General features: G+C 35.9%; 1 protein-coding gene across 4 annotated transcripts in view; it reads left to right on the forward strand.

Annotated features, from left to right (window-relative positions):
- Positions 1 to 23,103, forward strand: part of KLHL2 (kelch like family member 2) — a 113,790-nt gene extending 90,687 nt beyond the window's left edge. For all 4 annotated transcript variants that reach the window (XM_025385559.1, XM_025385561.1, XM_025385562.1 and 1 more), the window contains 7 exons: positions 5,942 to 6,059; positions 10,861 to 11,058; positions 11,473 to 11,574; positions 13,215 to 13,343; positions 14,014 to 14,154; positions 17,808 to 17,951; positions 21,982 to 23,103. In XM_025385559.1, the coding sequence (XP_025241344.1) occupies positions 5,942 to 6,059; positions 10,861 to 11,058; positions 11,473 to 11,574; positions 13,215 to 13,343; positions 14,014 to 14,154; positions 17,808 to 17,951; positions 21,982 to 22,010 (861 nt within the window). In that variant the 3' untranslated portion in view covers positions 22,011 to 23,103. The remainder of the gene's footprint in view (positions 1 to 5,941; positions 6,060 to 10,860; positions 11,059 to 11,472; positions 11,575 to 13,214; positions 13,344 to 14,013; positions 14,155 to 17,807; positions 17,952 to 21,981) is intronic.

Genomic DNA, 23,103 nt, shown 5'->3' on the forward strand with positions numbered 1-23,103 from the left:
AGTACTCTGCTTATTTGAATTTCCATGATTTATTATTTGTTTTAGTTTCCCTTCAAGAGAAAATGTGCCTAAGAATGCATTGTAGTGTTTGTAATTCAACCTCTATTGATTTTATATGTTAAGGGTGGGGATTGTTTGGTCTATTTAATTTTTATAAACTGCATGATGTCACTCTTCTAGAACAGAAGACAACTGGTTTTTGTCCCCTCTGAGTTTTATTAGCTCTAATTATAGTAGAAAACTCTAATTATAGTCCAAAAAAAATCAGACCAGGTAGAAAGATTTCTCTGTAGGCCGGGGGCGCTGTGGTTCATGCCTGTAATCCCAGCACTTTGGGAGACCGAGACCAGCGGATCACCTGAGGTCAGGAGTTTGAGACCAGCCTGGCCAACATCGTGAAACCATGTCTCTACTAAAAATACAAAAATTATCCATGTGTGGTGGCAGGTGCCTGTAATCTCTGCTACTCAAGAGGCTGAGGCAGAGAATCACCTGAACCCAGGAGCTGGAGGTTGCAGTGAGCCAAGATTGTGCCACTGCACTCCAGTCTGGGCAACAGTGCAACAGGCTCTGTCTCAAAAAAAAAAAAAAAAAAGAAAGATTTCTTTGTAAGCTAGGTATTTATTTAATAACTGAAGACCCCATGGTTTCACGGAATTACACATTAGAACTACGGATAATAAAATAGCTTGTTCATTTCATCTCATTGCAGTTCCCTGTTGTATACCATCTGATGGTTCCCTGCACATCATGTGTAGCCGCTTCAGCGTACATTCCTATGTCTTCCCATGTCTCTTGTGTTCATGTTTTCCTATGTGAATGTTTATACTCTACCTTGGTCTTTTTAGCTGTGGCCATTCATGTTTTACCAATTCAGTTTTTCTTGTGAAATAACCCCTCATTTCTGTCTCTGTTGGCAATTCCTTCTGCTGTTTACATCTTTATAGTACGACCAATACTTTAAGCACCATTTTGTGCGTGGTCTCATCAGAATGATTCATAATATAAAGACTTTATTTATGTATTTATTTTTAACTCTTGTGTATGTTTTGGGCAATGCTGGATTAAGAAATAAGAATCTCTTCTCTCTTGTTTTCTTATATCGTCTTTAGTTATTACTCTCTCCTTTCCATTGGATTATGTTTTTTAAATTCTTTCACTTTAATACTTGTATTTAATATTTTTCTAAGTTTTACTTTGGAGTCTACATTTTTAATTGCTGCAAATCTATATTGGTATTGTTTTTCTGTTTTGCCTATTACTAACAACAGTTCTCAATTTAAAACTAACTGCAGATTTGCCAGGGTGCTGTTGACTTATTTTTCTAGATCATTAGTAAATACTTTAATTTAGAATTGATCTCAGAACTCTCTTGGTGACATCTTGTTAGAAGTACCCAGCCACTGACACAGTCTGCAGAAAGTTTCATTCTATATGATTATGTTTATTATCTAAGCCAGAATAAGTAATTTGGCATATAACATCTGATGAGGTTGAGGATCAAATGGATTCAAATTTGGCCTGACTTTCTAAACATCCTTCTGTGTGTTATTTTATCGGCCCCTAGAAGTTCAAATGCTTTTCTCAAAATCTTGTTAATTTTTACTCAGAATTATTATCACTTAACAAAGTGCATTTACAAGGCATTCACTTCCTATCCTGGTTTGAAAATTGGTATTTACTTTCTTTAAATTTTCTGATCCATCCTCAGTTCTCTGAGATTTTTCAGAAATAATTGTAAGTGGCTTAGTAAGTACATTAGCTCGTTCCCTTAATACCTCGGTATTCATGCTGGGTCTGCTGATTTTATACATGTTTACAGTTTTCAAATACCCTTACACCTACTTTTATAAGTACCCATCTTTTAAGTCTTCATTAATTCATATTTGTCCATCTTTTTTGGTGTCAGTTTTTGTTCTTACAAAATAATCCATTTATAAAAATTGCTCAGTCTTGGCAGTAAATTCTAAGGTTGCCATATTTTATTTTACTGTTTTAATGTTAATCTTTGCAACTTCCTTCTAAATAATGTGCTATATCTTTAATACTTTTTAAATACTTCATATTTGTAAAAAAGAATTTCTTCTTGTGTATTTCTTCTTCTGGCATCTTCAGACTTTCCTATATTTAGCTATGCTGCAGAGACCTTTAGAGTGAAAATGATTTCTGGAATAAACACGTCATTTTGATTTCTGGAATAAACATGTCATTTTTGAAACCTTCTAGAGTTCTCGGTAAAAGCCTATCAAGTACTTACTTTCTCTTTTGTGGTGGTGTGTTTACATTGTTTACGTTGTTTCTGGGCTTCTCTGGTTGTGGTTTTGGAGTAGGACTCCTGTAGCTGTGTTATACTTTTAGATTTCTCAGTTCTCTAGCTGTTATTTTGTGGTAGGTATGTGGGTTCCTGGAGGTTCTCTTTCATTCTGCTGTATCAGGGTGGTGGGAGGGGCAGCAGACCTGCTGGATAGCAGTGAGCAGCCCTGTTGCTTTGACTTTGCATGTTACTTGTATGACCCCTTCTCAGTGTATTTGTTTATCCACACATATTTTCAAAAAGGTGCTGGTGATGAACGATTTTCCAACATCACTGTTTGTCATTTTAGAGTTGTTATGTTCAGATTAAGTCTAAGGAGTTGGGTAAGAATGAAGCAAAGATTAATTGCTTATGCTTATTATTTCATAGTAATGATGCCTTTTATCATCGTAATAGTGAGTCAAATTGAACAAAATGTGGTAGTCGTGCTGAAGAAATTACAAGGTTTTGATAATATTTTACCGTGAGAGTGAATTAGTACTTTTTATATTAGGCTCTGATTTTTAATTTGCATGAATGATTCTTTTCATATCTCAGACATTAGTTTTGGCTTCTCAATAAACAGATTGTGTAAGGCATCCTTGGATTTGTACATCATAAAAATTATGTATGTTTTGTTTCTTTTGTATTTTGTTAGCTTTTCTCTTTGGAATCTGTATTTTTATAAGTGCTGTCATATTTCTGGGTATATATTATATTTTAAAAATATTTTTACTCAGTATATTTATTGAAATTTTCGGTTAGAAACAAATTTTCAGGAGTTAATTTTCAACTAACATTTATTTAATAGGTAAAGAAAATAAAAAGAACAAAGTTTAATTGACCTACATTTCAGGATGACTACTGAATTTGCTTAACCTTCTACCCCTTGCCCTCTTCAAATATGTTACATTTAACTTTTCCTTACAAAAGGTCTTATTTTCTTGTTCCTTCATAGCATAATTAGTATGGTGTTTTCTCAAATATCTGTGTCTTTTACAGATAACTGGGGTGTCAGCATTATGAGCAACTCTTTTGGTAGCCACACAATGGTTTATGACACAGTCTCTTGGTTTTATATAAATATTCCTGCCTTCTTGTCCCCCCATTGCACATTCTCCTTGTCTCCTTTATCCCTGATTCCTGGAGATCCAAATCCTCACCCCATTTACCTCTCTTGGGTGAGTAAAGGACAGATATTACCACTGTTCTCTGTATGTAATAGCACAGTTTTCCTTTTATCTTCATTTTAATGTGTAAAAGTGAACTATTGCATGGAAATGGAAATCTTATATTCAAACTTTGAGGATTATGAAATCTATAACTGAGTATTATTTCCCAAAAAGTTTAAAAAGTGTTCCATTCTGAAATTTTAGAAAAATTAGTCTTCATCATATATATCATCTAAGACTCTTTCAACTATTGTCTCTTGGGCAGTTTTGAAGTTTTGAACAGAACCCCTAAATACAAGGTTTATCTTAACATGCATCCCAGTTCTGTGATTTTTACAACGTTGCTCCCGCACTTTTTTTGGGTGGTCAGAGGTGAGGGTATTGTGTATTTTCTTTCTTAATTATGTTTATTTTATTTACTTATTTTTTGAGATAGAGTCTCACTCATTCACCCAGGCTGAAGTGCATTAGCACAGTCTCAGCTCACTGCAACCTCCACCTTCCAGGTTCAAGCAATTCTCATGCCTCAGCCTCCCGAGTAGCTGGGATTACAGGCGCGTGCTACCACGCCTGGCTAATTTTTGTATTTTTGGTAGAGATGGGGTTTCACCATCTGGGCCAGGCTGGTCTTGAACTCCTGATCTCAAGCGATCCACCTGCATTGGCCTCCCAAAGTGCTGGGATTACAGGAGTGAGCTACCGTGCCTGGCTAACCCAAATGTTGTTGGTTGGTTGTTTGTGAGACAGAGTCTCACTCTGTTGCCCAGGCTGGAGTGTAGTGGTTGGTGCAATCTCAGCTCACTGCAACTTCCACCTCCTGGGTTCAAGTGATTCCCATGCCTCAGCCTCCCTAGTAGCTGGGATTACAGTTGTGCACCATCATGCCCTGCCAATTTTTAATATTTGTTATTTTTTTGTGGAGAAAGGGGCCTTGCTGTTAACAGGCTGGTCTTGAACTCTTGAGCTCATGATCTGCCTGCTACAGCCTCCCAAAATGCTGGGATTACAGACGTGAGCCACCACACCAGGCCAATTTTGTTTCTTTGAATTCAACACTAGAAGAAACAGGCCTGAAAAAAATTATATAGTTGGTTTATGTTCCGTCTTCTTTTAAGACTTTTAAAATTAATTCTGCTCTCCGGTTACCAAAAACTAAAATGCGCTTCTTTTTGGAAACTTGGGATTTGCTCTCTGATTCAGGAATCATTTTTTTCTATGTACCCATCTTTCTTTAATTCTAAGTACAGGTAGCTCCATTGCCTAGTCAAGGTTGCAAATTTCCCCTTTTTGTGTATCTGAGTTACTCCGTATTCTGTTTGTTTTTATTTTTTGTTTCTTTCTAACATCTGTTTTTCCAATCATTAGCTCATCTTTTCATGAAGGTCCTTGCCATTCTTTACAATTTTTGATTTGAGACATCATTAATGTTTACATTATTCTGATTTGACGGCTGTATTTTCACTGTTGCCAGAGAGTGTCTGTGTATACTCAGTAAAAGACAGACACATTGATTTCTAAATTCTATCCATTTAGCAAGACCGTAGATCAGGTTCCAGGAAGCTTTCACTAAATTACGGCAGCTTTTCATTTTCTGATCAGCAGTAGCAATTACGTCTATACTAATCACATAATTTTTTGATCATATCTAATTGTGTATTGTTCTTGAGTTACTTCATAAGTCTTGTCTCAGTGACATCTATAAAGTCTTGAAGGGTAGAGACCATGTCTTATATTTCTTATGTATAACACCTGACATAGTTCTGGACACATATAGATGGTAGGCATTTAGTAAATAGTTGTTGGATTGAATTGAGGGAGTTTATAGACCTCATTTGTTCTCAAAAGTAGACTGTAATGTATTTGTTCATTATGATATCTAGCATTTCCATTACCTGTCCTGTTAGGTTGTTTTATTTGTGGGGCATCAGGAAAGGTCTCTTTACTGGAGATTCGGGAATCTGTGCTCTTGTGAGCTCCAATTCAATTACCCCTCCTTTTTCAATCATTTTTTTCCTTCTTCTGTCTTTCTTTTAATACTTATTGTCCTTTTCACCTCACCTACCCAGTAACATATGTTTCATTTCTATCTTCTCTCCTGGATTGTGGAGATCTAATGCCTGGTCATTGCAAAACCAGGATCTAGTTTATAGCAAGCCCTATGACATACTGCAGCCTTGCCAGTAATGACTGCCTGCCGTTTTTTGGCTTAAATAACTCATTTTGCTTGAAGGATCAGAAACTTATTTTAGTTTTTGAAGTCCTTATTTTTGACTAAATGTGTTGGATGATAGAATTGTAGTTCTAACATGTGCCCCCTTTGTTGATATTTGTGAAATGTTGGTTAGATGGTTGTATTTACCAGCTCACCCTACCATCTTCATCCTAACACTTCCCACACCAGTGTCTTTGTAGGACATTTTAAATCCTGAATATGTAATAATCATTTGTTCAAGTGCTTACATTTCTGCCCTTGCAGTTGATGGTGGTGGTTGGGGGCCAAGCACCAAAGGCTATCCGGAGTGTGGAATGCTATGACTTTAAAGAAGAAAGGTGGCACCAAGTAGCAGAGTTGCCTTCCAGGAGGTGCAGGGCAGGTAAGCATGATGCATCACAGTCAATTCTCTACTCCTGGGTCATTGAGAGCTTCTTTTTCAGGTCTCATTTTATTAATTAGAAAAATCTCTATCAAAAAAACTGAGTAAAATAGCTATGTAGTTAAACAATAATTCAGGGGCCTCGTACACCTCTCAAGACACTGGTGGGATAGCTACTCTGTCTCCGTCTTTACATACCTTTCTGATTGTTTAGTGTAAGGTGGAGGAGCTAGTAATTTGCTGGATATTTCCTAGTTACCTTTGCCTGAAGTGTTAAGAGGGGAATTCTTTAGGTTGGGGCCCTTAGTTGTAGGAGATTCCCTCAGTTTATAAGGTACTGTTAAGTCCCTCAGTTATAAGGCATAATTGCCTTCCTCAAGGCATCTGTTTTACAAACATTTGTTGAAATAGACTTTCATTTAGCCAAAGCTGTGATCAAAAGAAGCAGTTATTATTCAAACTCAGGATTTTTCCTGGGACTTAAACTTGGATCCATAATTTCTGTCTCCCATAGCGAAATGAGTTCTGTATGTAATGGAACATTCTATGATGGTAGCACTTTAACAATAATCTTGGAGATTGTTACTTACCAGCATATCTGGAGTTACCTCATTCAGTAAGAGCTGTCTAGTGTTTTATTTTGGTCTGGACATAGTTTTTACTAGTTTTTAAATAGAGCATTAAAAATGTTTTTAATCTTAATGTTATTATAAACAGTGCTACAACAAATCTCTTATACATACATCATTGTGTATATATGCTAATATATTTTGGCAGGATAAAACTCTAAAACTAGACTTACTGATTCAAAAGATGTCTTAAGAGGATATACCAATTATTACTCCCACTAACAGTAAAATATGAAGGTGCCAGTTTCCCTAAACTCCTGACAGTACTTTGTAATTAAATGTTTTGAGCTTTGCCAATCTGGTGGGTGAAAAATGCCTTAATTTGTACTTATGTAATTTGTACTTATGAGGAAAGTTAAATAGCTTTCTCTCTGAATTGTCAGTTCATGATTTTTGCCATTTTAATAGTTTTATTGATGTCACAGGTACAGTTATATGTTAAGGAAAGTAGCCTTTGTGTCTGTGATGTCTAGTGTGAATATTTATTTGTATTAATCGTTTATCTTTTGACTTTGTGCTATTTTTGCCATGTAAAAACTTTATCTTTTAATGTAGTCCTGTACCAAAGTTTTGTGTCTCTGGACTTAAAAATTTGTCTCTTGCATAGAAAGCCACATGCCAAAATTATCTATATGTGTGTGTGAGTGTGTGTATACACACACAAACATATTTTTAAAAAACTTTATGTTGGGCCAGGCGCAGTGGATCATGCCTGTAATCCCAGCGCTTTGGGAGGCCAAGGTGGGCGGATCACAAAGTCAGGAGCTCGAGACCAGCCTGGCCGACATGGTGAAACCCCTTCTCTACTAAAAATACAAAAAATAGCCGGGTGTGGTGGCAGGCACCTGTAATACCAGCTACTCAGGAGGCTGAAGCAGGAGAATCGCTTGAATCCAGGAGGCGAAGGTTGCAGTGAGCTGAGACCTCACCACTGCACTCCAGCCTAGGCAGCTCCGTCTCAAAAAAAAAACAAAAAAACTTTCTGTTGCAATAATTTTACTTACAGAAGAGTTGCAAAGATAGAACAAAGAATTCTGGTATATTCTTTCCCTAGTGTTAACATCTTACTGTGATACAGTTATCAAAACTAGAAATTAGCATTGGCATATTAATAGTAACTGAAATACAGACTTCATTCATATTTACCATTTTTTCCATTGATTCCCTTATGCTGTTCCAGGATCCTACTTTGCATTTAGTTGTCATATCTTCTTATCTGAGATAGTCCCAGAGTCTTTTCTTATCTTTTATGCCCTTGATTCTTTGAAGAGGACTGGTCAGATATTTTGAAGAATATCTCTCAAGCTGGATTTGTCTGATATTTTCCCACGGTTAAATTGACTTAGTGTGATTATTTCTTGTGAGGGTTGTAACCTTGTTCTCTTGGTTAAGGTGGTATCTGCCAGGTTTCTACCCTATGACAAAAGTATATTTTGAAAACATTTGTTGTTCTAGTACCTTTACAGTTTTATTTATAAATACATCTCTCTCTCTTAAGATATCTGGGCTGTATTTTAGTCTAAGATGTAAGGTATAAATTTTGGCTTTTAATGGCTAGTCAGTTGTCCAAGTACCCCTTATTGACTTATCTGTCTCCATTCATTTGATGAAATGCTGCCTTTATCATGTATTAGATTTCCACATTTACTTGGTTGTATTCTAAATTTTCTGTTCTCTTCCATTGATTTGTCTTGCCTATCCATGCATCAAGACATAGCCACTTTTAGTTACTGTGCTTTATAATATGTTTTACTATGTTGTGAAACTAGTGATAGGACTCCTGTCTTCTTTTATATCCTTCAGTAGATTTTTAACACTTTCTTCCAATGGTCCTCTGTGTTTCTTGGCAAGTTTATTTTTAGGTATTTTATCTTTCTTGTTACTACTGGAAATGGAGTTTTGTATGCCATTTACTAACTGATTTCTTAATCCATATCTGATTCCTATTATAGTTCCCTTTACTTTGGGGCCATATGTCATTTGACTCAATTTATTGCAAAATGTATTATTTACTTATTGGATAACTATGAATACATTTTATCTTCATCATGCCCTCTTCCCTCTCCCTCCTTCAGATTAGAACCAATGTCCTTAGCTGTGCAAACTTGGCCAAATTTTAATAAACTGTGTAATGAAACTTCTGGGCACTTCAGTTGCCTTATATTTCTTTTAGTTCAGTCCCTTCTCCAGACCCAGAGCCTTTGGTGGGGGGCACTTCATAGATTGATTCATTTATTTTCTTCTTCTCTGTGACCTAAAATTCCCTAAAACTTGGTAAGCATACTACATTACTTCTAAGAGATGGCATATTTGTTGTGTTATTTTGTGTGTAGAGAAAGGAAAATGAAAATTGCAATGGGCAAAATTTCCACAATGAACATTCCCTGGAGTTAGTTATGATTTGGGGATACAGAATTGTTTTATGCTGAAACATGCTGCCTGCTATGTTGCTGCTCACTAGTCTCCAGGCCCTCTTAGGGAGGTCTATTAAATTCTGTGCTAGCAGGGGGCCAAAACAGGCAACTTCATTTGAACTGGAAAGGTCTTGTTGCCATATGGAGGACTGCATTTCCATGTATTTTTAAGGGGGTGGGGGAATAAAGCACCAGAGGGTAAGACAATAAGGGGTAGAGGTGCATCTCTTGCCTGATGACATCTGTAAAACATTGAGCTCATCAAACATATCTGGTGATTCCAGTTCTCCCTACAGGGATTCAGAGAACTGTGAGCCACATTGCCTGCCCTCAGGCTGGCACAGGAACATAAACATTATAGAACTAAAAACAATAAAAATTTGAACAATTTAAAGTAATTATATTATAGACTCTACATTTATTAAACCTTAAGTGCACTATATAGATGTTATTTTCTGTAGGGGTTCAGGAGGTGGACTAATCCCTTTTAGGCTAAAGTGGACAGGGAAGGCATCACAGAGAATGTGGAACTTTAACTGAGGATTCAGAGTTAAAGAGAACAGAGTGGATGGTGATAGGAGCCTGTCCGATTAGGACAGCAGCATGAAAAGTTGAGAAAAGTGAAAAGATGGTTGAAACCTGAGTCTAGCAGTCCCGTTTCTCCATTCACTGATTCCATAATATCTGTTTAGCCCAGGGATCAGCAGACTTTCTCTTGAAGGACTAGAGAGTAAGTATTTTAGGCTTTGTGGTTATATGGTCTCTGTCATAGCTTCTTATCTACTGCTATAGTGCAAAACCAGCCATATAGAAGTGAATAGGTGGGACAGTGTTCCAATAAAACTATATTTATGGATGGTGACATTTGAATTTCATATAGCTTTTTACAAGTCATGAAATATTATTCTTCTTTTGGTGGTTTTTTAGCCATTTAAAAATATAAAAACCATGCTTAGCTTATGGGTTCTACAGAAATAGTCCGGTGGACCAGATTTAGCCTGTAGGCTGTAAATTTGCCGACCTCTGATTTAGCCCACTAACGTGATAAACTAGGAGTACGTTATGCAAATAAATTGTAAGTGTATAGAGTTTCATTCTAAGAATATCCACTAGAAGATCCAAAATTGAAAGCTATGGGAGGTGAGTACAGGTTCGAGTAGTTGGAAAATAATGGCTCATTATTTAAGCTTGTAAATTGATATTTGAAAAAAAATAAGAGTCAAAATGGTACTTTAGCCCGTGCCATTGCATCTTTTAATAACCTTAGAAAGAAGGCTGGGCGCAGTGGCTCACGCCTGTAATCCCAGCACCTTGGGAAGCCAAGGTGAGCTGATCACGAGGTCAGGAGAGTGAGACTACAGTGAAACCCCGTCTCTACTAAAAATACAAAAAATTAGTCGGGCATGGTGGCAGGCACCTGTAGTCGCAGCTACTCGGGAGGCTGAGGCAGGAGAATGGCGTGAACCGGGGAGGTGGAGCTTGCAGTGAACTGAGATCACGCCACTGCACTCCAGCCTGGGCAACAGAGTGAGACTCCATCTCAAAAAAAAAAATAATAATAATAACCTTAGAAAGACAGACAATTTAGTGATTGGATGTTCTTGCAAATGAATAGCATTTTCAAGGATTTATTTAATCAGGCTCCTCCTAAGAGTAGCATGTTCTGACAACAGCTATAGACTTATTAGAAAGCAATCTTTGGATATTGGTGGTAGTCGAGTTGCATGTTGATCTGTAAATGCTGTACTCCTTTTGCAGGCATGGTCTACATGGCTGGACTTGTTTTTGCTGTTGGTGGCTTTAATGGTTCATTAAGAGTTCGTACTGTAGATTCCTACGACCCTGTGAAGGACCAGTGGACCAGCGTTGCTAACATGAGAGACCGGAGAAGCACTTTGGGAGCTGCTGTGTTAAATGGATTGTTATACGCTGTGGGAGGCTTTGATGGGAGTACAGGTAATTTCCTTGTCATCTCTTCTACATTGCTGCTAAAATTAACGTAGTAGTCATGTTTATGGAATAAACCGTGGCATCATTAGGGCATATGTGAGGTTTTAACTGGTATTTAAAGATAAATTTAAAATTTTATCAAGAATTTCCTTACATGATATGAGTGCGGAGTATATAAATTTTCTTTCATATGAATCAGTATCAGTCATCAAGTTTTAAAAGCTTATAAATGTCAGTAGCTTAGGTAGGAGCCTTCTGGAAAACAAGCTGTTCCTGTTTTTCATGTAATTGATGTGTTTACATTCTGCCATTTTCTTCTCTTAATTTTAGCCCGATGTTACATACCTGAAGTATTTTTCCATATATATGAACTATTGACTTTTTTTAGAGAAGGAAATGAAGACTTGTGTTTTATTATAGGTCTATCATCTGTGGAAGCGTACAACATAAAGTCTAATGAGTGGTTTCATGTTGCTCCCATGAACACAAGGAGGAGCAGCGTTGGTGTGGGTGTTGTTGGAGGTAGGTGCTGACAGTTCTTTCAGGTACATATGGCTTTTTGATCCTTGAGAGTGATTCTTCCAATAATCAGAACATTAGTTTTCTGAATGGGCAAGCTAATTATCATTTTAAAAAGAAAAGTCGTAATTACTGTAAAATTTCAATTATCCTCTTTTCAAAACTAGCTTCTCTATATAAATCAACCTATGTAAGGCCTTTTCTCTCCCTCTCCATCCCCCTCCCTTTATCCTCCTCCTTTCTCTGTGTGTGTGTGTGTGTGTGTTTGACTTATATAACTGTGTGTGTTTGACTTATATAACAGCAGTCCCCAACCTTTTTGGCACTGGGGACCAGTTTTGTGGAAGACAATTTTTCCACGGACAGGGGTGGGTTGTGGGGATGGTTTTGGGATGAAACTGTTCCACCTCAGATCATCAGGCGTTAGTGTGTCATAAGGAGCGCACAACCTAGGTTCCTCACATGTGCATTTCAAGATAGGGTTCGCACTTCTGTGAGAATCTAATGCCTCTGCTGATCTGACAGGAAGCAGAGCTCAGCCGTAATACTCGCTCACCTGTCACTCACCTCCTGTTGTGCAGCCCCGTTCCTAACAGGTTCCAGACAGGTGCTGGTCCATGGCCTGTGGTTTGGGGACTGCTGCTATGTAAGACTGTCAGCTGATTTTAATACAATTGTTTGGGGGAACAATTCAGGTGACATAAATGTGTAATTTTGTATCTGGAGAAGGGCTGTTTAACATTTAAGGGATAGATTGCCACAGTTATTTATTTATATCCTACTTTGTCTCCCAACAGAAGTTAAGGAAGGCTCTAAGTATTATTTTTTGATATATATTTTTTTAATTGACTTGGGAAAATTTGCAGGTTTCCACCCCCTCCTCATCATGGGTGTAATTCTCTGCACTTAGAAAAAAACAGCTTTATTGAGATATAATCCACGTACCATACAATTCACCCATTTCGTGTATACAGTTCATTGTGCATCCATCACTACAATTCATTTTAAAACATTTTTATTATCCTCTAAAAGCAATCCTGCTTCCCTTAGCTCTTACTCCTATCCTACCCAACCTTCAGCAACTGCTAGTCTGCTTTCTATCACTTAGAGATTTGCCTCTTCTGAACATTTTAGTTGTACGGTATGTGATCTTTGGTGACTCACTTCTTTCGCTTAGGGTGATGTTTTCAAGATTTATTTATACTGAGGCATTTTTTAGTACTTCATGCCTTTTTATTGCCAAGTAATATTGCATTGCATTCTGATATTAATTTTTGATTTAACCATTTTTCCAATTTCCTAAGATAACTTTGGTATTTAATTCTGTCTTACAGGATGTTGTTCACTTATCAAATAGTGTTACCTAAAGATATAATGAGTGTGCTTTCTATTTTATCAGATTATTGAGGAAAGTATAAAATTAACATCATCTGTACCCTGCAGATTTTCATAATATGATTTAATTACTCCATCTGTCACCATTAGGCAAGACCATAATATAGTTCATAAAAATCAGAGCACTTTACAGGGAAACTCTACTGCCATGAGGGAAAATATATTAATATTTTCTAGCTTGAAAAAATAGTGTTTTTTGTTTGTTTGTTGTTTAATAAATTTGGCTTTCTTTGTGATTTTATGCATAGGTTTGCTCTATGCTGTAGGAGGTTATGATGGAGCGTCACGTCAGTGTCTTAGCACAGTAGAATGCTATAATGCTACAACAAATGAGTGGAGCTATATAGCAGAAATGAGCACCAGGCGGAGTGGAGCAGGTACATGTGAACCTGTTTTAGCAATTGAAGCACAAAAATGATGGAAAATAGTTAAAGTAAAATGATTCAGTGGCATCACTTTACATTATCTGAAAATATATGATATGCTGATTTTAATGGTACTGCTAAATGTCTTTTGAATTGTGCAGTTAATGGGAGTAATTACAAAGTAAATTTACTTTAAAATTTAATGTCAAAATGCTATAGACATTTCTGTTTCATTTATATATTCACATTGTTAGCACTCCTTTTAGTTTCTGTTTTTAGTGCTTATTGGGGAACTTGCTTAATAATCAAATCTTTTCATGTATATTTCTTAAAATTTTGTGCTTTAATTTGGGGTTATTTTATTATGGATATTTTTTTCAAAAAGATTACATTAAAGGACTTTTTCCCTCCCTGTGTTTCACCTACGTATTATTAATATTTTTATTCTGTTTGACATGCCTCTTTTTTCAGAATAAAAGTTTGTTGAGATGCTTATTTAATCATCAATTCTATTGATTTCCATTTCTTAAATTGTAGGCTATAGTATCAGCTTGCTTTTATTATGAATTATAACTTCAAAAGTTTTAGTTACAGTTAAATAAACATATTAGTTAAATAAACCTAATATGATATAAATCTCTTGTTCTTTTTGCCCCTCTATTTGGCTGGTTGTGTTTTATAGGTGTTGGTGTGTTAAACAATTTATTGTATGCTGTAGGAGGTCATGATGGCCCTTTAGTACGAAAAAGTGTTGAAGTGTATGATCCTACCACTAATGCATGGAGACAGGTTGCAGATATGAACATGTGCAGAAGAAATGCAGGTATCTGTCAGTTTAAGGTTATAAAACTTACGTTGAATTTTATTTTAAGTTTCACTAGTATCACTGTGTATTTCCATTGTTCTTTTACTGATCTGGGTTCCCTGATAGGCTTTGAACTCTTTAAAGGCAGAAACTTACATAATAATCCTGTAAAGTGAATGCCTGCCACAGTCTCTGGAACATAACAGGTTGTTGTGACACGTCAGTAAACTTATTTCTACTAGCTGCTACTTTTTGGTGATAAACTTGGAGACTAATTAATTAGGAGTAGACCCTTCATTTGATACTTGAATTCATTCATTCTTACACCAAATATTTTTTAGTGCCTACTATGTATCTATCACATACTGGAGATCCTACTTCTCAGGAAATTTAGTCTAGTTGAGTAAATATTTATACTAGGTTAAAAAACTAGTTGGTTATCTAAATCTAGAGGGGAAGTCTGCAGAGGTAACCCTAGCTTAATACAGTTCAGGATTTCCAGGAAAATGGAAAAACTAAAGCAACAACAACAACAAATAATTTTAAGAAAGTAGAGAACTTTAAGATTAGGGAAATAACCACTTAAAAAGAAGAATCAAGGAAGGGAAATACAAGTGGAAAATAGACTCAAGATAGCTACATAGCCTTTCAGGAAATGCTAGGATTCTTCAAAATGCCATTATCTTCATGTCATTTCTCATAGTGTAAAATAAGTTCCTGGTGAGTCTCAAACTTACTGTACACCATGGGACACCCCTCCTCCATCAGCATGCATCTTAGTTTCTCTTTAAAGAAGTGTGATTGCTAAGAAAGACTAAGTATGTGGAACTGCAGATACTGTTAGCCACAGACCAGAATTTATAATTAATTCTGTCTGGCCTTGCACGTCATCTGGTCAGTTGTATTTAGTCATCAGTTCGCTCGATGGTAAGACCCTCAAATCTGGGTCCTTAGTGGAATAAGTGACTCCAGTACACATTAAGTTAGAAAAGCCATGGTGATTTGTGCAAGTGTCCTTCCTGGATTAGGAAACTTAGTTGCAATTTGAGCTTTTTATGAATATTTTCTTAAAGGTTAGAATAATCTTATTTTTTCTCTATGTGTGCTTATTGTTTTCATATCAAAAATTACTCATTTCTTTTAGGTAGAAGAAAAAAGAGATAATTTGTATTTATAGAGCTATAATGATAGGTCTATCATTATAGAGCTGTTCTTCAAAAAATTGTGTGGGAAAGGGTAGGATTTAGGAAAAAGACTTAAGTCTGTTGAAAAGTTGTTTCATACTTTGACTTAGACAACATTACTTGAGTTTATTTGATAATAAGGAAGAGAGAGAAATCTGAAAGCTACCTTTTCAGTTTTTCCTTCTCAATCAATTATGTTTATTTTTTATGCAAATAACAGAACTTGAATTATTTACTTCTATAATTTACAAGATACAATATAATCCAATTGAGCATATATTTTAAAATTATTTAAGTTCATAAGAATATTTAAAATCTCACCCTCATTCCATATTCCTGGTAATCTGAAAAAAACTTCTAATAAGATCTGTTCAGCTCTTCCTTTTTAATAACCTAGGCTCAGGACCTCATCCAAGCACCTAAATTACTGGGAAGAAAGAACTAAGCTGGCAAAGAGTGGAGGACACGTATTCAATGTTAAATGGGGAGAGGTGAAAGCATCCATATAAATTTGAAATAGCAAGCAGCTTACCAGCCAAATTTCAAAAGTTTTCATAAGTATGGTAAATTATGACACCAAGAGTGGAGTAAAAATGAAATAAACTTGAATTAGATGATTATATATAGACTTTTAATACCTAGCACGTCTGTAATAGGTTCTCAATATGAATTTGATTGTGTTGAAGTAAACTGAATAAACTGGAACCATCAAACACTGCAGGAAAGTGCATCCTTTTGGCAAAGTGATTTGGCTCCGATCGCCTAAAAGGAATCTGGTGTTGTGAGTTAGTGGGTTAGTAAAATTGATGTCTTCTGAATATATAGCTAATATATTCAAATGGATGTATGGACCAACCTCCCTTTCTGCAGTGGGATGCTCTTTAATCTGTGAGCCCCTCGTAGATATAATTGGGAAAACTCTTTAGGGCGATATAATCTCCTTGTTCATGCCTTCCATCATAGCAGGGCCATTTTTGAGATCATTTTTTCTCTCACAGTCCTATGTTGTCCATCAACAGACTGAAATATAGTGTTGCATACACATATACCTACTGTATGGAGCTTGTGTGGCAGCAGCATTTGCCTTTTAAGTATTTGAACAACTTAAAATGGTATGAGTTTTTTTCCTACAAAGTTTTGTAGATTTGGGCAGCATTCTTCTGGATTCTTTGATGCCCTCTAGTACAAGTTCATAGTAGCACTGAACTTTTTATAAGATATTAAATGTACTTTAAAAAATTACATTGAATTAGCTTTTTAAAAGCATTTACCATTTGACTCAGCAGTTTTCTTTCTAATAATTTATATTAGGAAAAATTGCTCAAGTATTCAAAACAATATTCAGGGGATCTTTGTTCATTGCAACATCATTGATAACAGCAAAAAAATCAAAATTACTTAAATATCCATCTAAAAAATGATTAAATAAACTACGATGATATCATACATAAACATTACATTTATTAACGTGAGGAACTGTCCAAAGTATGTTGGTTGGCCAGGGTGGGTAAGTTATTTAATAAAGTAGCATGTGTAGTGTGAGCTACTTTGGGGTTAGAAAAGAAAGTATCTGAGTATATATGTGTAAAGAAAAGTTAGCCAGAGTAGAGATCAAAATTTTAATGGTCATTATTCTAAGTGACATAAGGTTGGAGGTCATCTTTTTTTCTTTATACTTTTCTAGATATTTTGAATTTTTGCAAAGAAAATAGTTATTTTAATACATAAATAATATTCTCTTCTTTAAAGGGAGATGAACTAGCTAACCATTTAGTGTGATAATTAAAATTAAGAATATTTTTACCTTCTACTAACATATATTTTCTTAGGATTCCCTAAGTAGCTGACTTTGACTTTTTATTTAAAAAAAATAAATAAAATGAGGGTCAAAATAGTTTCCAACCTATAATGTTGTGAAAATTAAGTACAATAATGCATATATAAAGTAACTACTGCATAAATGACAATCAGTAGGAGCTTAGAAGTGGTATTATAGTCTCCTAATAAAGAAAGAATTCTTCTTCTTCTTTTTTTTTTTTTTTGGGAGACGGAGTCTCGCTCTGTTGCCCAGGCTGGAGGGCAGTGGTGTGGTCTTGGCTCACTGCAACCTCTGCCTCCTGGGTTCAAGTGATTCTCTTGCTTCAGCCTCTTGGAGTAGCTAGGACCACAGGCACACTCCACCATGCCTGGCTGATTTTTGTATTCTTAGTAGAGATGGGGTTTCGCCATGTTGCCCAGGCTGGTCTCGAACTCTCGTGACATCAAGTGATCTGCCCACCTCGGCCTTCCAAAGTGCCAGGATTACAGGTGTGAGCCATGGTGCCTGGCTATCCTAAAATAAAAAGAATTCTTTACATGCTCACTATTTTCTCGCCTCCTTTCAAAGAAATTAGTGTCTCTGGATTACCTCACTAAACATGTACAGGGATACTCATATTCATCCAACTTTTTTAAATAATCGTTTTCTCTCTGTGTAATTTTTTAAAGGAGTTTGTGCAGTTAATGGTCTGTTATATGTTGTTGGAGGGGACGATGGTTCCTGTAACTTGGCGTCAGTAGAATATTATAACCCAACAACCGATAAATGGACAGTTGTGTCATCGTGTATGAGCACAGGGAGAAGTTATGCAGGTAACTGGTCTCTAAAGTCAATTATCATACGAAAAGATGACCTCATTATGGTTTTTATATTAACAAAGTTTTTCTGTTATAAGAATAAAGTCTTTTCTGAAGGTATAGTTTATATCTTACTCTTAAGATGATTAACATTGGTTGTGTATATTCTGAAATAAAGCACCAGTATACTTTTGTCATTCTGCAGTCATTTGTATTCAAAATCCCAAGTCTTTGATATACAAAATCATATAATAAAATTTAACGTAGCTAAAATCTGTATGCAGAGAAGAAGAATTCACTATGTGGCAAGGCTTTAATTCCTGAGATGTCCGAGAAATAGGATAGGATTCCTATGTCTCCCCGTGGTGTGGCTCCATGAGACAGTATTATAGTGAGGCTGTGGAATAATTTTTCTTTCTTAAGCATAGTACTGGTTGAGTTATAAAATGTGATTTTTTGTTCCATTCTCTTAGTAAGATAAATTATAATTTTAATAAATTTTATCGTGAATCTTTAAATTGTTTTCAGTGATATTTATCTGGCTTTTAATAGTATAATATTTCTGTAACAAAATTGATCCAATAGTGGAGGAAGAAAATATCTAAACTAATTAACCATCACTGTTGCTTATGTATCATTCAAAACAGCACTTAGAAGAACTATGTACGGTAGAATTCCAATATAACATGGCTGAATACTAGATTAATTTTTAAAACAACTTCATTGAGGTATAAACTGACAGAATACATAGCGTACAGTTGACCCTTGGACAACACAGGTTTGAACTGTGTATGTCCACTTATATGTGGATATTTTTTGAAAAATAATTATGTTGGAAAAATTTTTTTGGAGATTTGTAACAGTTTGAAAAAACTCAGATGAACTGCATAACCTAGAAATATTGAAAAAATTAAGATTATGAACACATAATAGATGTAGATATTAGTCTGTTTTATCATTTACTACAAAATATCCAAAAATCTATTACAAAAAGTTAAAATTTATCAAAACGTATGCACACAAACTCTTACAAGAACAAACACCTACAAACCATAGATGGTGTCATTCACAGTCCAGAGAAATGTGAACAAACCACAAAGATACAATATTAAATCATAACTGCATGAAATTAACTGTAGTATGTTACTGTACTACTCTAATAATTTTATAGCCGTCTCCTGTTGCTGCATTGGTGAGCTCAGCTGTTGTGAGTATCCACTTAAAAAGCTGTGGGGCGCTAATCACCTTTGAAAGAGCAGTTTGTCTCTTCAGTGACCGTATCTCAGTAAAAAGTTCTCTCTCATGGTTCTGCGTTATTTTTCATCATGTTTACTGCAATATCATAAACCTTGAATAACACCACGGGACCCATGCAAAGTGCCACTGGTGATGATGCTGGGAAGTGCTCCAGCGAAGCAGAGAAGAGTCATGACATGACAAGAAAAAGTGGAATTGCTTGAGATAAACCATGGACTGAGGTCTGCTGCTGCACTTGCCCACCATTTCAAAATAAATGAATCCAGGGTCAGGATCATTGTAAAAAGGAAAAAGGAAATTCATGAAGCCATCCTTGCAGCCATCCCAGCAGTTTTGAAAACTTCACACTTTTTGTGAAATCCCTTTTTATCTTGTGTTGAACATGCAGCTTTTATGTGGGTGCAGGATTTTTCTTTTTGAGACAGAATCTCACTCTATTGCCCAGGCTGGAGTGCAACAGCGTGATCTCAGGTCACTGCAACCTCCGCCTCCCAGATTCAAACGATTCTCATGCCTCAGCTTCCTGAGTAGCTGGGATTACAGGGGGTGCCACCACGCCCGGCTAATTTTTAAACCTTTATTATTTTTGATTTTTTGGTTTTGGTTTTTGGTGGGTGCAGGACTGCTATAAGAAAGGCATACCTGTCAACTCTAATATGATTTGAGAAAAAGCAAAGTCATTATATGACAACTTGAAGCAAAAGGAAGGTGAAAGATCTGAAACTGGAGAATTTCCTCAGCCTACTCAAGCAAAGGATGACTTGATAATTTTGGAAAGGGGTTTGGCTCAAAAAATGTCAAGATAACAGGAGAAGCAGCTTCTGTCAACCAAGGGGCAGCAGATAAGCTCCCAGATGCCATTAAGAAAGTTGTTGAGGAGAATGGTTATCTGCCTGAAAAAGTTTTTAATGCAGACAAATGTGCCACCAAGGACATTTATTACGAAGGAAAGTGAGCACCAGAATTTAAGGCAGAAGGGGATAGGCTAACTCTACTATTTTGTGCAAATGCAGTTGGGTTTATGATTTGGGCTGCTCTTATCTAAAAAGCTGTTAACCCCCAATCCTTGAAGGGAAAATATAAATACCAGCTGCCAGTCTTTTGATTGCATAACAAGAAGACCTAGACAAGAACTCTTTTCCTGGATTGGTTCCATCTGTGCTTTCTTCCTGAAGTCAGGAATTACCTTGCCAGTAAGGGACTGCCTTTAATTTTGATATTGGACAGTGCCATTGGCCACCCAGGACCCCATGAGTTCAACACCAAAGGCATAGAAGTGGTCTACGTGCCCTTAAACACAATGTGTCTAATTCAGCCTCTAGATCAGGGACCAGAGGAACCTTAAAGTTCATTCTATATGGCACTCTATGGAAAAAATTGCCAATGCTATGGAAGAGAATCTCAACAGAGAAAACATGAAAGTTTGGATGGATTACACCATTGAATATATCATGGTTGTTATAGAAAAAACTATGAAAGTCATCAAATCCAAAACAATAAATTCCTGCTGGAAAAAAAAAAAACCTGTGTTCAGATGTTGTGTATGACTTCACAGGAGTTATGACAGAGCCAGTCAAAGAAATCATGAAAGAGATCGTGGATGTGACTATAAAGGTTGATGGTGAAGGATTTCAGGTATGGATCTTGGAGAAATTCAAGAGCTAATAGATACCAAACCAGAGAAATTAACAGAACATGACTCAACGGAGATGAGTGCTTCTTAACCACTGCCAGACAATGAAGAAGACGTAGAAGCAATGCCAGAAAACAAACTGACATTAGACAGTCTGGCAAAAGGGTTCTGGTTATTCAAGACTGTTTATGACTTATTTTATGAAATGGGCCGTTCTATGATATGTGCACTGTAACTGAAGAAAGTGGTGGAAGGAGGATTGGTATTGTATGGAAACATTTTTAGAGAAATGAAAAAAACAAAAAAGTCAGGAATTACAGTGTATTTCCTTAAAGTTGCACCAAGTGTGTCTGCCTCTCCTGTTTCCCCTGCCTTCCCTTCCACCTCCTCCACCTCTTCCGCCTCTGCCACCCCTGAAACAACAGGACCAACCTCTCCTCTTTCTCCTCCTCCTCAGCCTACTCAATGTGAAGAGACAAGGATGAAGACCTTGATGATGATCCACTTCCCCTTAATGAATAGTAAATATAGTTCCTCTTCCTTATGACTTTTTAAATAACATTTTCTTTTCTGTAGCTTACTTTAAGAATACAATATATAACACATAACATGTTATGACATATATAACATATATTACATGTAAAATATGTTAATTGACCATATCAGTAAGGCATTTGGTCAACTGTAAGCTGTTAACGGTTGAATTGTGTGGGAGTAAAAAATTGTACATGGGAGGGTCAGCACTCCTGACCCCCATGTCGTTCAAGGGTCAACTGTATATTTAAAGTATATAATTTTATTACTTTGGACATAGTATATACCCATGAAACCATCACCACAATCAAGATAATGAACATATCCGTCACGCTCAAAAGTTTCTGTGTTCCCTTTTGAGTATGTTTTCCAAATTGTAACTACAAAGAGGAAGAGACTAGTTCTGGATTAAATAGTCTTATATTTAGTCCATAACTAAACAGAGATTTCACTGTCATTTAGATTAAAATGATCATACTACTAAAGTTTAAGAAAGAGATTCTGAAACATGATTTGTATGGTTCCTCCTGCTTTCGTATTATAATAAAGAATTGAGTGTCTTCTCAGAGATACAGAATGCTGCCTGTGACTTCTTTTTTATCTCTTCATTTCTTTGCTCAGGGGTCACAGTTATTGATAAACCATTATGAGCCTGAAGGACATTTTCAGCATATTTATACATGAGAAACAGCCTTCAACAAGTATTTCTGAAGTGACTGAGAATCTAGCACTTCTCCACTTGTAGCTGCACTTTACGTCTCAGCAGAAGATAAGATCGTCTGCCTTTATAGGCCTCGGATACTGAAGATTATTTTTGGTAGAAGCACCGTGTAGGCTTTTTCTGCAATGAGCAGCAGCTGACTGAATTTTCATAAGAAACTTGGACTGCAGGACTTAATCTGTAGTCTTTAGACAACAGTTGCTTTCATAAAGACTAGTTCTTATCAACCTTGAATGACTACGGATTATTTTGTGAAGGAGGATGAAATGATGCGTGTTCTTGTAAAATTAAATTTTATCTTTATTTCTTCTAAAAATCTGTATACCAGGAACTGAAAATCTTTGAACAGATATTAAAATCTACGTAAGTATACAAACTAGTTGAGGGATAAACTGTTTGCTTTTATAAAATAACTTTGATTACATGAATATAATAAATTATGTGCATATAAATGTGTGTCTATATGCTTTCCTTTAAATATGTTTGAAAAGATGTTTGAAACTTGATTATACTATTTATAATTGGCACAGTACTTTGAATTATGCCAGTACTACATTGTAAAACAGAGTTGTATTTTTTGATATTTAACAATGCTTAACACTTTAAATGCCACTTCTGAGGAATGGACCTGGTGTAACACACTTGAATATGTGTGATGCCAAACTTTTTAAAATAAAATATAAATTATGCTTATTTATTAATTTTCTTTAGTTTAATCTTGGTCATGTTTTGGTGTGTATTTTTAATTTTTTTCTCAAATTAACACTTTGGCATGAACATTACTGCAGGTTTTTGATGAATATAATGAATGTATGGAATTCAACTGAATTTGCATGGTCTTAAGAATTTTTCTGTGTGTATAAATTTAGCTGCTATTAACAGAAGAGAGAACTTTCTGTCAGTAGCCATGTGTGTTGATCAGATACAGTTTTTCTGAGATCTTCAATTAATCTCACTTTAAAAATGACCAAAACATGTCTTTCTTGAATTATCTTTGAATAAAGGTTTGTATATTATTTGTT

The sequence above is a fragment of the Theropithecus gelada genome, chromosome 5 (assembly GCF_003255815.1).
Source record: "Theropithecus gelada isolate Dixy chromosome 5, Tgel_1.0, whole genome shotgun sequence".
NCBI lineage: Eukaryota > Metazoa > Chordata > Mammalia > Primates > Cercopithecidae > Theropithecus > Theropithecus gelada.